This window comes from Staurois parvus, unplaced genomic scaffold (genome assembly GCF_062004578.1).
Source record: "Staurois parvus isolate SC_StPar_1 unplaced genomic scaffold, SC_StPar_1.0 ptg000401l, whole genome shotgun sequence".
NCBI classification, from domain to species: domain Eukaryota; kingdom Metazoa; phylum Chordata; class Amphibia; order Anura; family Ranidae; genus Staurois; species Staurois parvus.
Window position 1 is genome coordinate 3,028,964 of NW_028318197.1, and position 16,942 is coordinate 3,045,905.

General features: G+C 43.5%; 1 protein-coding gene across 1 annotated transcript in view; it reads left to right on the plus strand.

The window, feature by feature from the left end:
• DZANK1 (double zinc ribbon and ankyrin repeat domains 1) overlaps window positions 1–16,942 on the plus strand; it is a 78,363-nt gene that overhangs the window by 19,385 nt on the left and 42,036 nt on the right. Inside the window, exons 4-8 of the mRNA XM_089686511.1 lie at window positions 1,763–1,880; window positions 4,536–4,632; window positions 8,160–8,284; window positions 11,317–11,402; window positions 15,152–15,269. Of these exons, the coding sequence (XP_089542637.1) occupies window positions 1,763–1,880; window positions 4,536–4,632; window positions 8,160–8,284; window positions 11,317–11,402; window positions 15,152–15,269 (544 nt within the window). The remainder of the gene's footprint in view (window positions 1–1,762; window positions 1,881–4,535; window positions 4,633–8,159; window positions 8,285–11,316; window positions 11,403–15,151; window positions 15,270–16,942) is intronic.

Sequence of the window (16,942 nt, forward strand, 5' to 3'; positions counted from 1 at the left end):
GTGAGGCGGTGATATAGCACCTCCTCACCGCTTCTCAAATGCCTTCTGAACAGCAATCCAACATGGAAGACTGCCCCTTAGAAGTCTGGGTGTCATGCACTTTCTCCGCAGATGGGCAGGGCTCTCAACAAGGATGGCGTACGCACTTGTGATGTTGGGGGGAAGCATCCTAAGGCTGGTGCAACCAGAAAACAGGACAGCACGGAGCTATGCAGAATATTGTTAATTTTTTGGCAAGGCTATGGTGTGGGCACAAATGGTCTATAGCATGGGTGTCAAACTGGCGGCCCTCCAGCTGTTGCCAAACTACAAGTCCCATGATGCATTGCAAGATTGACAGTTACAAGCATGACTGCTAAAGGCAGAGGCATGATGGGATTTGTAGTTTCACAACAGCTGGAGGGCCGCCAGTTTGACACCCCTGGTCTATAGGTATGGCAGATACAATAATGAAGAATTTTAAAAGCTGCTTAGTTTATTGTTACCTACCAGGGCTTCTTGACTGTATATGCTAACCGTTTAAAGCATATCTAAATCCAAACCTGAAAATTTTATATTAAATTTTATGTTAATTATAGCATTGAAAGCTTTTCATTTATATATGTTTGATAAATTAATAAAAATATATTGGTCTTGTGTTTAGATGCACTTTAATAAAATAAACTTATCATTAGGTCTTAATGATTTAAAAGACTTGTTTCTGTCCAATGTATATTATACGAGGGGCGTTCAAGTCAAACCGGGACTTTTGAGTTTCTATAATAAAAGTACAAATTTCAAGGAGTGGAAACTGCATTTATTTTTCAACATACTCCCCTGCTACTTTTATACACTTATCTCAGCATACGCCTGAACCATCTTTGGACATTTGTGAATAATTGTGTTCACCGTTCCCACAGAAAGATTCGTCTCTTGTGCAGTTTCACGACAGGTTATGAGGCGATTAACCAGGATCAGGCATTCCACTGAATTGAATGTTCACAGGAATAACTGCTGTGGGCTGGGAACCACTACGGCTGGGATTGTCACTGACGGACATACAGCCATCTTTAAACGTTTACACCATTCTAATGTCTTACTGCATAAGGAGTGTCAGTGAGCACTGTGGGTGTGTAGAAAGGTAAAGGTTCCGGGAATAAAGGACCGCCCTTGGTATCCTCACTAGTGAATGAAATATAAAAGTTGCAGCGCTGCACTTTTTATATTTCAAATGTCTTACTGAGGCTGAGCATCTCATCACCGTACTGTACTTGAAGTCTTCTGTAGCTATCCACAAGTTTTCCACCTTCATTCACAAGAAACTTCATCACCACACGCTGGTCCATGCATGCACTAACACTGCTGTCTGCCATCTTGATTAACAGTCTCTGGACTGGCCAGTGAAATGTTCGCTGCCCATCAGTAATAGGACACACTGTGTAGTGCCGACACTCTAGCATCTGTTTTATACCTGTAAAATTAAAAGTCCCAGTTTGACTTGAACGCCCCTCATATTGTGATCTGTTGTTTTCAATGTAGTCATTAAAATACAATTTCATTAAACCAATAGGTTACTTACAGTATATAACATGCATATATACTGGACTTTAGATTCATATGGTAGTGCAAAGAGCTGTAATGATGTGTAAACTGTAATAAGCCATAGTAACTAGTCAGATCTCACCAAGCAAGTTTAATCCAAAAACATTATTATGTATTTATTGGTGTACTTTGCAGCTATTGTTTGTACTAATGTGTTCTTTGTCATTCACTAAATCTGTAGAGACAACAGAGAAAGTGGCATTGTAACTAAAGTGTTCATTGTGGAGTATGTTCCTCCAGAGATAGACTCATCAGATGAAGACAATGATGAAAACTTCCTGAAAGAGCTCTCCAAAAAAGTAAGACAGTACCTGCATGCTCTTGCTTCTTGTTGGGTGCAGCAAATGAAATAACCAGAGACTATGGTGTATTTGGAGGGTGTTTACTGGGGCTTTTAAGGTGCTACAAAGATACAGTAAAGATATTACTTTGTAAAAACTCTCTTTTTATTACTGCATATATGCATATCCAAAAACAGTTAAAAAGTGTTTATACACTGTATTGCCAAAAGTATTGGGACACCCCTCCAAATCATTAGATTCAGGTGTTCCAATCACCCCCAAGGCCACAGGTGTATAAAATCAAGCATCTAGGCATGCAGACTGCTTCTACAACATTTGTGAAAGAATGGGACGCTCTCAGAAGTTCAGTGAATTCAAGCGAGGTACCGTGATAGGTTGTCACCTGTACAATAAGTCCATCCGTGAAATTTCCTTGCTACTAAATATTCCACGGTCAACTGTTAGTGGTGTTATAACAAAGTAGAAGCAACTGGGAACAACAGCAACTCGGCCACAAAGTGGTAGGCCACGTAAAATGACAGAACGGGGTCAGTGCATGCTGAAGCACACAGTGTGCAGAAGTCGCTAACTGTCTACAGAGTCAATAGCTAAAGACCTTCAAACTTTGTGTGGCCTTCAGATTAGCACAACAACAGTGAGTAGAGAGCTTCATGGAATGGGTTTTCATGGCCGAGCAGCTGCATCCAAGCCTTACATCACCAAGTACAACGCAAAGCGTCAGATGTAGTGGTGTTAAGCACGCTGCCTATAGACTCTAGAGCAGTGGAGATGTGTTCTCTGGAATGACAAATTATGCTTCTCTATCTGGCAATATGATGGTTGTGTCTGGGTTTGGTGGTTACCAAGAGAATGGTACTTGCCTGACTGCATTGTGTCAAGTGTAAAGTTTGGTGGAGGGGGATTATGGTGTGGGGTTGTTTTTCAGGGGTTGGGCTTGGCCCCTTAGTTCCAGTGAAGGGAACTCTTAAGGCATCAGCATACCAACACATTTTGGACAATTTCATGCTCCTAACTTTGTGGGAATGGTTTGGGGATGGCCCCTTCCTATTCCAACATAACTGTGCACCAGGGCACAAAGCAAGGTCCTTAAAGACATGGATGTGCAAGTTTAAGATGGAGGAACTTGATTGGCCTGCACAGAGTCCTGACCTTACCCCGATAGAACACCTTTGGGATGAATTAGAGCAGAGACTGCGAGCCAGGCCTTCTTGTCTGACATCAGTGCCTGACCTCACAAATGCGCTCCTGGAAGAATGGTCAAACCTTCCCATAAACACACTCTTAAACCTTGTGGACAGCCTTCCCAGAAGAGTTGAAGCTGTTATAGGTGCAAAGGGAAGGCCATCTCAATATTGAACCCTACGGAGTAAGACTGGGATGTCGTTAAAGTTCATGTGAGTGTAAAGGCAGGCATCCCATTAGTTTCGGCAATATAGTGTGTATATATATATATATATATATATATATATATATATGGAAATTACTCAGTCGTCTCAAGCTGGTTACAGTGATGAGGCCAGGGTGGTGTTCAACGCATTTCTCCAATTTCAAAGTCTGCTTCATCAGGAACTGTGAAAAGTGTGCACATTCTCTGCACTATGTGTCAGATAGGTCAAGCATCCAAACCCAGTAAAACAATAGGCAATTAATAGGACTGGATGATCCAAATTTGATATGGTAACGTTATTGGTAAATGTCAGACCCTTATGTTTCCTGGTAGTGCAATTGTCTAATCTAGCAGAATTGCCATGTATAGTAATTGTCCAAATTCGTCTGTACAAGACATCTTAGAGAGACTCCATAATTGCTATATCTACTGAGAATATACTATTGCAAATTGCCACATCGATATAAAAGAAATCAGTCAACATCCTTAATCAGTTTCAGTATAGGTTTCAATAGATCACTAATGGACCATGCAGTGAGACCTCTCTAGCACTCTGGTATAGGTGGTTTTCCCAAATAATAAAGAGCAAGTATATTTTGATACAAATCTTAGTGAGATTTGTGCTTGTTCTCATTTGATGCATACAGGGCTTAGTTACTTTTACTGCCACCATTGGCCAGAATAACCTTGCATGTCACAAACCATATGGCCCTGACACATCCTTGCTCACCAGTTGCTCTTGTACAGCAGCGGAGAAGGTCTTTACCTCCATTTATTTAATACTATGTCCACTGGTCAAAGCTAACCAGTATCAGGATACATAAGGGATTCAGAGGAGGTAGATGTTAGTTGGTGCATGAGAATCTCATCTCTTCCACCACTTGTGATAATTCCTTTTAAGATGAGGTTCCCATTGGAGAAGCAAGCTATGCCAGTGATAAAGCGTTAATAGGTTCAGACAGCACAACCACTTCTAGAGACTGAATAGGACAAACTCATTTCTTCCAGCACTGTGATCCTATTTAAGACGAGATTCACATTGGAGAAGCATTCTATGCCAGTGATAGAGCGACAATGACTGCAGGGAACCTAACTGCCCCTGGAGATTGATTGAGACCCAAGCTATAACCATCACTGTAAACCAATGCTTTTATTCTGTAATTGTAGAGGAGCCTTTGACTCCTGAGCTGAACTCCAAATACACATGATTGTTGTACTTATCTGTACAGTATAATGACATCCATCCCAAACATCTCTCTGTTTAGAACACTGTCAATGTTTCATCCCCTTTGAAGACTAAGAAGAAAGATGGCATTTTACAAAGAACTTCAGCCTGGGATGATACAGCACAAAGTTATAAAGGTAAAACATGTATTGGTTGTTCACTGCTGCCTTGAAAATAGATTGAGCCAAATGTATAACATGCGTGAAAGAGCAACTGTCCATGCCCATGACATCAACATAAAGCATATCTAAACAAAAAAACGAAATGTGATATATTGCAGAATACCAATCCCTAAATGGGGTGGCTGCATTATTTTCCTTCTTTTATATTTTCTTTCTTTTATTTTCACCTGGTGATCTAGCTAGTAACACATTTCCTGTTTTAAGGTGTCTCCACTCTATGGAGGAGCAAAAGTGCCAACCATGGACAATAGCATTGTCAACCTGTGGAGAGGGTAGTGTTACGCTGGTCATAGATGGCTCCTTTTTTTTTCAATCATCCATTGGGCTGATCAAAAAAATTAACAGATTCCCCCAACCATCCAAGCGAGGGGGATGGAGAAATGCTCCCTGCTATGCTGTTGACAGTGGAACCCCCACTGCTGTCAGAATACACTAATTAGCTGTCAACAAAAGTTTTCTAACATTTCCTTTTGCCAGAAATCAGTTGTTAGATTAAATTCTGTAGAGCTGGAATGGCTATAGAGTGAAATTCAAGCCAGTCCCTGCAGAAGCAGCTGAATTTCGATCCATCTATGGCCAGTTTAGGATGACATTTGTGGTCTTTGGGAACAATCCCTTCCTTACTGTTCGCTAAAAAGATCATTGGTGTCAGTAATTACTTATCTGAGACAGAAGTTTATCATTGCATAAGGAACCCCTAGCAACCACTGGAAGAACCTTAGGTTGCTCTATAGGCTTGTTTATATGTGCAGCTGTCGTTACTTCCCCTCATAGATAATATGTGCCCCCATCACCGCCTGTGTTAACCCATGAAAACTTGCTGCACTGCTCCGAAGCCATATGCATTACACACAGATGCATATAGCCATGTTCACTTTAATAGGTTTGTTTGTCAGTGGCAGTTTGCACTAGCATGGCCTATGTAAAGACACCAATATAATACATGCTGCACATCAATGTCAGCTCCTCTAAATGACTTGGTTCAATCACAAATGGCATGATAGAATATAAAGTAATCCTTACAACTAAGTCTATTATGGTGAAACACATCAAGGAGGGGCATTTTGTCATGCCATTTGTGGACGAATAAAGGCGTTTAGAGGTGCTGACATCAGTGTACGGCTTGTATTATATTGGTGTCTTTAGAATTTGTGAGCATGGATGGGTTCCTGTGCTGGAACCCAGAGTGTCTGCAGCAGAAGAGAAGCTATGGTCTGGAGCAGGGCTGTTCATTTTGGATGATCTAACAGTGGCCTAATATTAGCTCATGGTGAGGGCTCAATAAGCGGTAAAAACCACCGCTCAGCTGCCTGTTTTTACCACTCTCCGCACGCCCGTGTATATGAGGATTAACTGCCACTTTTGCTTGACAACTTGGTCAGTTAAAGAAAGTTGAGAATCACCAGGTGCAGCACAGTTGCTAATTGGTTAGTACTTCGTCCTGGCAGTACTAGGGTCATCGGTTCGAATCCCAGCCACAGCACCACCTGCCTGGAGTTTGCATGTTCTCCCTGTGCCTGCATTGATTTCCTTCGGGTACTCTGGTTTCCTCCCACACTCCAAAGACATGCTGGTAGGTTAATTGGCATCTGTCTAAATTGGCTCTAGTATATGAATGTGAGTTAGGGACCTTAGATTGTACACCCCTTGAGGGTTAGGGACTGATGTGAATTTACTATTTATGTAAAGCTCTGCATAGAGTGATGGTACTATATATGTACCTGTAATAATAGGTGAAAATAGGATAAAGAAGGAAACAAATGCAGCCACCACACGTATAACTGGTAGTAAACACAAACAATGAAAGAAGAAATTGGGCCAGTGCAGGTAATGTCATAATGTGCTAGTATGCACCGCATACTTGCACATTATGACAGACTTACCTGAAAACAAAGCCCTCCAGTGGTGCGCTGTCATAGGTCCCGGAGCTTTCATCTTCACCTGGTCTTCATTCCAGTTTTGCGGGCTTCAGCCATTTGAATGGTCACTGCCGCTGCACAGTGTTCTGAATGGACTGCACTGTCTATCAGAGAACAGTGTGCATGCATCAGTGACATCACCAGCTGCTACTAAAGTAAATATCTCCTAAATGGTGCACTTTTAGGAGGTATTTACTGTACCTACAGGTACAGGCACATGCGCAGCTTAGTTTACCTTCCGGGACAGTTCCTGTGTGCCATAATGACTAAACTCCTTGTGCAATGTGCAGGAGTAATGTCATCGTGCACCAGCCAATAAAGATGGCCACATCTTGGCACCCATGTTTCTAGGTAGAAGTTGCTTGGATTGAGAGGTAAGTATTGCAGACTTTAATGTGGACTGGTTAGCTGCAATATATTAAATTTTTCAGATTTTTAGGATTAGATTCACTTTAATGGCTTCTCCTTTCCATTTTCGAACGTGAGAGAGAATCTGTGGACAAGAAAGGTCATATATGTAAGTCAAAAAGAAGGTCACACTTTTCAGCTTTTTTTCTTAGCAAAAGGTGTTAATAGGGCTTTTTCTATTTGTATTTCCTTTGTTCCTAGGGAAGACAATGTGGCCATCTTTGGCACATTTAATTTAGCCAATAAATTACCAGCATGTCTTTGCAGTGTGGTGGGGAAACCAGAGTACCCAGAGGAAACCCATCCAGGCAGAACATGCAAACTCCATGCAGGATGGACTGTTGTCTTTTTTTATTCAATCTTATTTTATTCAAGTTTTAATCGTACAAAGAACAGAAACAGAGTTTACATTCAACAGAGTAACTTCAATTCAGGGTACAAATGCATATGATCAAGATATATTGTACATCCAAGAGTATACAAAGGCTGCAAAGCACCATATTGTTGTGAAAAACTTAGTTATGTCTAAAACAGACAGTGATGTGAAAGAAAGCAAGAACATGATTGAAAAAAATCTATGGGGAACACATTTGCATACTAAGTGTAGATAGTGTACTCATATAACAGAGAATGTATGTTATCAGAAGACTTGTCTTTTTTAATGTTTTTCAGATATACAACATGTTTTTTGTGTCATTTCACATATTACAAAACAGGCTTTGATTTCTGTTGGTCCTCTTCTCTGATCAACAGGGTCTCTTCATATGAAAATACAAACTCTCTACAGTCTCTAAAGTGTTAAACACCCATAATGTATCTGACAGTTAGTTTTTGTCATCTTCGTATGGGTTGTAAATTACACAATGAAGCACAGATTGTCTTTCTGATTCATGTAAAGCCTGAATATGAATGATATGTCCATTTTAAGCATTGAAAATTCACTACAATGAAAATTATATTCATTCTTTCTTATAAAATTTCTTTACAATGTCAAGATGTCTATTACAAATGATAGCTACTTAGACGCTTTGGCTGTTGTTTCATACGTCGCAGCTTTTTTTGTCTGATATATGCAACTAGCATGCTAGTTTACATGCAGGTGCACCTTGTCAGCTTTCAGAAAGATTCATTTGTACTCCTTTTTTGTGTTTTCAGATCTTGATCCAGATGGGAGAGTCAGCCACAGGTCTTTAACAGGTCCAAGATTTCTGAACAGCCGCCTAGGGAAGACCAGCCAAGCAGAAGAGGCATTGTCCGTACTGCAGACCCAGAGGTCACAGGTAGAGTGCAGCTTCTTTTACAGGATAGTTAGAAAAGGGTTTAGAATTGGGGGTGGGGGCAGGTTAAAATATAGTTAGTATTTGAATAGAATTGTACTTTAACTGAGGTCAGAGAGCAGTGGCAGAAATAGACTAGTGATAGAAAGGTTTAGGTTCACTTAAAGGGTGGCTGAAGGGATAGTAGGGGGTAAAGCAAGCGGTTGAGATTATTATTATTATTATTATACAGTATTTATAAAGCGCCAATAGTTCACTCAGCGCTGTACATTACAAAGGGGGACAGAACATGTGACAGAACAATACCAATACAATGCAAAACATGAGGGGATCGAGGGCCCTGCTCTTTCGAGCTTACAATCTAGAAGAGATGCAGTTTTACTGTCCCCAGCTGCCCACCTAAACACAACAATGCAGCCACACAGGGCTCTATTCATGGCATGGCAAAAATGAAACCGCTTGTTGCATTCACCAGGTACTACGACCACTAAACACAACCCAATCAAGTGAATGGGGTTATGCTGCAACTTCCCTGCAACAGCATGCAATGCATGTTGTGGTGTGATGGGTTGACATTTTGAGGGTTATAGCTGGCTGTAAGGAGGCAACATATCCCCTCACTTCCTGTCAAATGTCTCTGGAAAGTGATCCACCGTGGAGGAATGGCAGGCACTGCTGTGCGTGAGATCAAGCTCATTCCTTCATCCCCCTTTTACCATACAGAGAAGTACAGTAGCTCTCTGGCAACATAAAAGTATAAGGGCCCATTCACACCAGAACACAGTGCAGGAAACCGCACTGCACTTGCATTCTGCAGCAAGTGTCAACGCAATAATGACGACACCCCAAATGCAGGTCTCAAATGCAGAGTGTTTGCCCGCACTGGATCACATGATACTTCTGATCTGGTTGCAGTGCATATTTTTAAAGTAGTTCATGCACTACTTTTGGTGCATTCAAATGAATAGGCTGAAAATGCATGGCCCTCAAATCGCACAAGATTCCTCAGGGAACTCAAGTGCATTCCTGTGCGATTTCTGGTGTGAACGGCCCTAAGAGAACACTTACTTCAAGAGGGAGAAAGAAAATATGCTGAAAACGATACAACCAATTATTTGACTCGTTTTTTAAGTTAGGGAGAATTTCAACACCACACCGAGAATCACCAATATGGGTCCAATAGTTTTGGTCACATGCTTGATGAAGGGGTCCTGCGAGACTCTGAAATGTAACTATGTGACTGTAACTATGTGATCGTTTATTAAAACTTTTGGACCCATATTGGTGATCCTCGCTGTGCTGGTGACATTCTCCCTTGCTGATTCTGTTCAGTTCCAACCGATGGTCGCTGCAGCACCCACATATACACACAGCCATTTTTAACACAGGGAAGTGTGCGTTTGGATTGTACATTTACATTCTAGTTTTTTAAGTTGTCGCTTTTGTTATATACAGTATATCACCACCTGTTAACCAAATCCATACACAAAAAGGGAAATTCTTTACCATTATAGTACATAACACAATGATGTACTGTAATCTATAGCACCTATATAATGCAGGTTTATATGCTAATAAACAATGATTTTCAACTATTGAATATTATGGGTTACTACATGCCACTGGTCTCGGCTTTAATGCTATAGGTCAGTGATGGCGAACCCGTGGCACGCGTGCCACAGCCGGCACGCCGAGCCTTATCTGTGGGCACGCCAGGAGAATCCAGCGGCGCGCTGTCTTCCCGGCTGTAGTGTGCGTGACAGCCGGGTCCCAAGTGCGCATGCACAAGAAGCAGTGCTCTTTGTGAATGGTAAGGCGGTACCTGGAACACATGACAGATCCCAGAAGCCGCCGGACCAATCACAAAGCGCAGCGCTTCTCGCGCATGCGCACTGGGCATCCGGCTGTCCGACGAGCGCCCACACTACAGAAGCCGGGAAGACAGCGCGCGGCTGGATAAAGGAACAGGTAAGATAAAAAAAAAACTCTGCGGAAGTAAGAGCGGGTACCTGTCAAATTCAGGTACCCGCTCCCCCTCCCTCCCCAAAGGTCAGCAGTCATCTCTGTACTGTCCGCAGTCTCTGGTCATCCCTGTGCTGTCCGCAGTCTCTGGTCATCCCTGTACTGTCCGCAGTCTCTGGTCATTCCTGTGCTGTCCGCAGTCTCTGGTCATCCCTGTGCTGTCCGCAGTCTCTGGTCATCGCTGTGCTGTCCGCAGTCTCTGGTCATCCCCTGTACTGTCCGCAGTCTCTGGTCATCTCCTGTACTGTCCGCAGTCTCTGGTCATCCCTGTACTGTCCGCAGTCTCTGGTCATCCCTGTACTGTGTCCGCAGTCTCTGGTCATCCCTGTACTGTGTCCGCAGTCTCTGGTCATCCCTGTGCTGTCCGCAGTCTCTGGTCATCCCCTGTACTGTCCGCAGTCTCTGGTCATCTCCTGTACTGTGTCCGCAGTCTCTGGTCATCTCCTGTACTGTGTCCGCAGTCTCTGGTCATCTCCTGTACTGTCCGCAGTCTCTGGTCATCCCTGTACTGTCCGCAGTCTCTGGTCATCCCTGTGCTCTCCGCAGTCTCTGGTCATCCCTGTGCTGTCCGCAGTCTCTGGTCATCCCTGTGCTGTCCGCAGTCTCTGGTCATCCCCTGTACTGTCCGCAGTCTCTGGTCATCTCCTGTACTGTCCGCAGTTTCTGTACTGTGTCCGCAGTCTCTGGTCATCCCTGTACTGTTTCCGCAGTCTCTGGTCATCCCTGTACTGTCCGCAGTCTCTGGTCATCCCTGTACTGTTAATTAGTTTGCACTACTGTACGAGTTGTTTTTTCTAAACCAAAAGCTCGATATTCAGGTTTCATTGCAGTGTTGGCACTTTGAAAGAAATAAGTTGGTTTTGGGTTGCAGTTTGGGCACTCGGGCTCAAAAAGGTTCGCCATCACTGCTATAGGTGTATTCCAAAGCAATTCTGACTCTCTTCACAATGTATTGCTTTACATGTAACAGATTGTTGCGATAATGACTACTTCCCAGCTTCTCTGCTATGTAGGTGAATGACACAGCTGAACCAACAGTAAGGAAGAGTCTGACAAGTACACAGAGCCTGAGAATCCAGAGAGAGACAGATTTCCTCAAGTAAGTCCGCTGTGACACCTCCATGATTGTGTGGTCCAAAACGAGTAGTCAGCTCACCAACAGAAGATGTGGAAGCAGCTCATTTTATCTGTTATCTAGTTACAGGCCGGCTAGCATTTACATTTTCTCACAGTTCTTGATATCTTGATATTTTTTCACTGTAGTACTGTATGGGAATGCATATCCCACAATAATCTTTTCCCTGTACGTCCATTCACCACTAAAATTCAAATACTGTGTATACAGAGCTCTAATTCAGGGACAATCCAATTGATTCAGTATTCCTACCTTCTTGTGACTCTAATCTCTTCTTTTACTTAAGAGCTTCTGATAACAGTTACAGGTTATGAAGGTAGGTTGCTCAGAAAATTAAATAAATATAATCATTTCACAAAGCCTAATTGCAAACACAAATTTTTATTATTGCTGTAGGTATATGGGGAGATGTGACTTTTCTTGTCTTGGTGGACTTCAGTGGATGTGTAGTAATGTCTTCAGACCAGGGGCGGACTGACCATTTGGAAACTCGGGCACTGCCCGAGGGCCCGGGGTCAGTAGGGGGCCCCATGAGATGCCCTGGAACCTTTTTCATAGGCTTTTTTGAGTTTGGGCAAGGACACAGGGGCCCCATGGTCCCCTGTTGCCCGGGGTCCCCATGAGTTGTCAGTCCACCCCTGCTTCAGACCTTAAACGATAACTAAACCCAAGAACAAAGATGCAATATAGTGCAGCTTATAGTTAGTCCTTAGATGTAGTGACTGCATCAGTTTCCTTTTTTCAATCTAAGATTATTTTCAGCAAATGCAGAAAACCCATGTTGATCTTGCCAGTTGATATAGCTGTGTTCTGTTATCTACCAAGTGTTATCTAGCAAGTGCCCTGCCCCTGCAATTTCGACCCAGCCCCATGCTGAAGGGGGCCCGTGTGGCCCCCTGTATGCCTCGATGGGAGGAGCTGTGAGGGAAACTGCATATAGAGGAACCGATCTCTCTATGTTCCTCCTGCAGCTGCCTGTGGGAGAGGAGGAAAAGCTGGCATTCAGTGGCTGCAGGAGGAACAGAGATGGATTCCTCTATATGCGGCCGCCCTGCCGCTCCTCCTATCTAGCTTCTTTCAGCTGCAGACCCCCCCACACTGACTGGAAAGGGGAGAGAGATGCTTCTACTCCTCCTCCTCCCTCCCCTCCCTATGCTCCTTTGTCTGCCCCGCCCATAGGACGTTCACTGTGAGTGAAGTCTCCCCACCCCCCCTTTTCTCTCTTGCCTCCTAATGAGTTTCATTAATGTAAGAGTATTCCATCCTTCCTTTCTTTTTTTTCTTTCTTCTTTCTTTCTTTCCATCCTTTCCTCTTTACTTCCATTCTTCCTTTCCTGCTTCCTTCCTTTCCTCCTCTTCCTTCCTTGCCTCCTCTTCCTTCCTTTCCTCTTTCCTTCCTTCCCTCCTATCTTCCTTCCCTCCTCCCTTCATTCCCTCCTTCCTTTCCTTGCCTTTCTTTTCTTTTTTCTTTTCTTTTTTCTTTCCCTTTCTTCCTTCCTTCCTTCCTTCCTTCCTTCCTTCCTTCCTTCCTTCCTTCCTTCCTTCCTTCCTTCCTTCCTTCCTTTCCTTTTTCTTTCCTTCCTTCCATTCTCCTTTCTTTTCTTTCCTTCCTTCTTCTCTTTCCTTTCTTCCTTCCTTTTTTACCTTTCCTTTCCTTGTCTTGTCCTTCCTTCCTTTTTAGGCTCCTGATATCTCACCTAAGCCCCTCAATTGGGCTCCTAAAACAATAAAAAAAATTAATATTTAAAAAAATAAATAAAAAAAAACTACTGCCACCAGTGGCTGAACTACCAGGGTCACAATGGTCACACTTGCGACCGGGCCCTGGCATTCCTCCACTGGGCTCAGGGGGGAAGGGCTCCAGCCAGTGATCAGGGGGGCCCGTCATGGTTTCTTGCCCTGGGGCCATGGAGGTTCTGGTCACACCACTGCCCCTATGTAATAGGAATGAAGAGATACAGACATTTTTGTAGATGATTTTAGGAGAGCAGCCTAGGGTGACAACCACGGCTCCCTGAATAGATACAGTGAAAGAGTGATGTAGCCACCCAGGGACAGGAAGTATGTTTTTTGCAGGATTACCAGGTGAAAATAAAGCAAATGACTCTTGAAAAATTAAAATGAATTCAGCTAAATCAAGGCTTAGTAAGCTGAAATATAATACATTTTTTATTTTGGGTTTAGAAATACTTTAATTTACTGTATCTAGTGTAATATAGAACAAATATGGTTAGCAACTTTCTATACAATCTTAGCCTGGGTTTTTTTAGTTCTTTGTTTAAAAGCTATTATAGTGAACCCGAACCAGCCAAATATTAACAGTGCTAAATTGCAGGCAGTCTCTGGTACTTGCATGGAGCGTATAGTCTCTTCCCATCCATCCTCAGTGTCTCTTTAGGTGGGTCTATATGCCCGAGGGTGGGACAGACATACCACTCTGCTTGGCTGCCACAGTGACTACACAGACCATGATAATGGTCTATGACAGCTTGGTCACTGTTCTGGGAGCTCTTTGTGAGCACACTCTTGGCACAGAAACCTTGGCTGTCCAAAGACATATGTGCAGCCAGTGGGTATTAAAGCCCACTCTCTTTGCCACCGCACATATTTGTTACATGGTCCATCCGCAACTAATATTTGGAAAGTTAAACTATTTTTGCAGTTAAGTCCTGGGTCTACACATCTGTTGTGCCCAATATGATGGACTCACTCTCCTTCTACTGGATCTATATTTATTTTATGTTGTGGAAAGTGCAACAAGAGGAGCTGGAATACACAGAGGTGGACAGGAACACCCAAAAACCCCAAATGGGCTGGAATATAGTCTGGAACAGGGGCGGACTGACAACTCATGGGGCCCCTGGGCAATAGGGGATCATGGGGCCCCTGTGTCCTTGCCCAAACTCAAAAAAGCCTATGAAAAAGGTACTAGGGGCATCTCATGGGGCCCCCTACTGACCCCGGGCCCTCGGGCAATGCCCGAGTTTCTAAATGGTCAGTCCGCCCCTGGTCTGGAAATTATAGCAGGGAGATCTCTCCCTATAACTACAAGATCTTTGGGTGGATGAACCCTTTAAGCTGCTCATACGAGTGCAAATTGTGCCTCTTGATACTGCAAAATACTTCTTTAAATCTGACAGGTATGCTATTGAGGGTGTTGCTCAGATTGTGGAAGACCTGGGCACCCCTGGATTCTGCAGATGTCAACACACTTACTTAACAGTGGGAGGGGCTTAAAGGCGTAAAGATATAAGAACAAAACTCTATATACACAGCTATCAGTGTTCAACCTTTTAAATCGTACAGTCTGGTCTTTTTATATGAGAGTAGATAGCCTTGACAAATGATGACAGCTTACAGCATGTGTGCTCAACCTTTGACCCCCAAGCTGTTGTGGCACTACATGTCCCATCATGCCTCGGCCTTTGGGAGTCATGCTTGCAACTGTCAGCCTTGCAATGCCTCATGGGACTTGTAGATTTGCAACAGCTGGAGGGCCACAGGTTGAGCACCCATGGCTTACAGGATAGTTATTAACTGAAAAAGTCTAAAGTTACCCTTTCCCGCAAATAAACTGCATGTTTAGAAGTTGCTTTCATTATCAGTGTTCTTTCAATTATTTATACTTATCACATAATACGACTTTTAACTTTATTCAGCCTAGTTTACTATATTATGACTTTAAATGTATTTATTATGCTTGTAAATGACAGGTGTGCCCACTGCTTAGCCCCTCGCCCATCTGATCCATTTGCGCGCTTCTGCCAGGAATGTGGCTCCCCTGTTCCACCAGTGCCCGGACGTCGCTTGCCACCCCCAGAGGGTGCACAGGTTTGAATTTTTGCAGCTACCTTATTTTATCATTGTGAGAAAGTACACCTACAGGTACAGGTATAGTGCTCTGATAATTTATATTACATTTTAAAACACAGCGCTTATTAGCAGTAGTTGAAAGCCTAATTGAAGCTTCAGTTTAAATCAGCTAAAAACATTCCAGGTGCTTAAAAAAAGACATTCAATGTTCTACAGTTTGATTTCATTCTTAGTCGTAGTAGAAGAGCCTGCCCCCGCTAGCATGTTGTACAATGAGACCTTTGATCTCTGTGTTGAAGCAGTGGTCTCTATGCATAGGTCCTGCACTCCCTGCTGAGTCAGATCTAAAGCTCATGCTGCCAGCCAATTAGAGAGCTCTGGCTCAGACTCAGCAGGGAATGAACCTCTGCAAGTAGACCACTGCTCAGGGGCGGACTGAAAACTCATGGGGCCCCCGGGCAATAGGGGATCATGGGGCCCCTGTGTCCTTGCCCAAACTCAAAAAAGCCTATGAAAAAGGTACCAGGGGCATCTCATGGGGCCCCCTACTGACCCCGGGCCCTCGGGCAGTGCCCCAGTTTCCAAATGGTCAGTCCGCCCCCGCCACTGCTTCCACATGGAGAGAGGCTTTTCTACTTAGGCCGTGACTGATTTGTAAGGAAAACAAATTGTAAGGCCTTGTTCACACGTACACGTTTTCATATGTGCAGGAAAGCTGCTGGAAAATAAACATGCAGATTTTGCTTGCAGAGACACAAGTTTCCATCAGTTTTCATGTGCGTTTCAGTAAGTTTTATACACGTTGCAGATTCCTGCACAGACAAAATCTGCATGTGATACCAGTTTTGTCGTGTAAACAGGGCACATAGAGAGCAATTGTTCTCTTTGGGCCCTTGCAGAGCACATACAGAAAAACTCACATCTCTGCACCATGGTGTGAATGAGGCCTAAGACTTTGCATACCTTTTGTTGTAGTACACCAGGAATGTAGTTAGCTAATTTAAAGTGTAAGTTCACCTTTGGGAAAAAGTTACATGTTCCACCTGGTTTTTGGGTGGAACCTGTAACATGTTCCTGGTGCTGCAGCAGCTGCCTGCTGCCCCCCTCTCCCTGTGACAGAAGTACAGGGAGAAGTTTCCTGTACTAGCTGTCAGTTTTAAAAACAGCACGGCTCCACCCACACAGCCATGTCATTCATTCACAGAGTTCTGGGGAAAGTATTGATTGTACCTGTGGACATGGAATGTTAAGTGGAGGGAGGTATCTGCACATTGGAGATCTCTTCACGAATTGTATCAGTCTTCTTTTTGAAGTGATTGGTGATCCATTGGGCAGTAAGTGAGTTAGTGGGTGGAGGCAGTGATGAAATAGGTCTGCTTGACAGTGAGGAAGCAGGAATAGTATTTCTGGAGGACAGTTTTATATTGGTTGAAGTCTTTCTGAGACTTAGTTTTAGGCCACAGACGCTCAAGAAGACGGCTTTTTTTGTTACTTCTGGTGTCATCTATTTGCCAAGGTTGTAGAGGTTGGGGCCTGATTGTGTGTGTAGTGAGAGGGGTAAGCTTGTAAAGGGCAGACGGAAGTGGCTAGACTGGGGCACGACAGGGGTAAGATTTTGTCATGGAGGTGGTCAGTAGCAGAGTAGAGAAGAGAAGAGTTGAATTGGAGAAAGTTTCTATGGGTAACTGTTA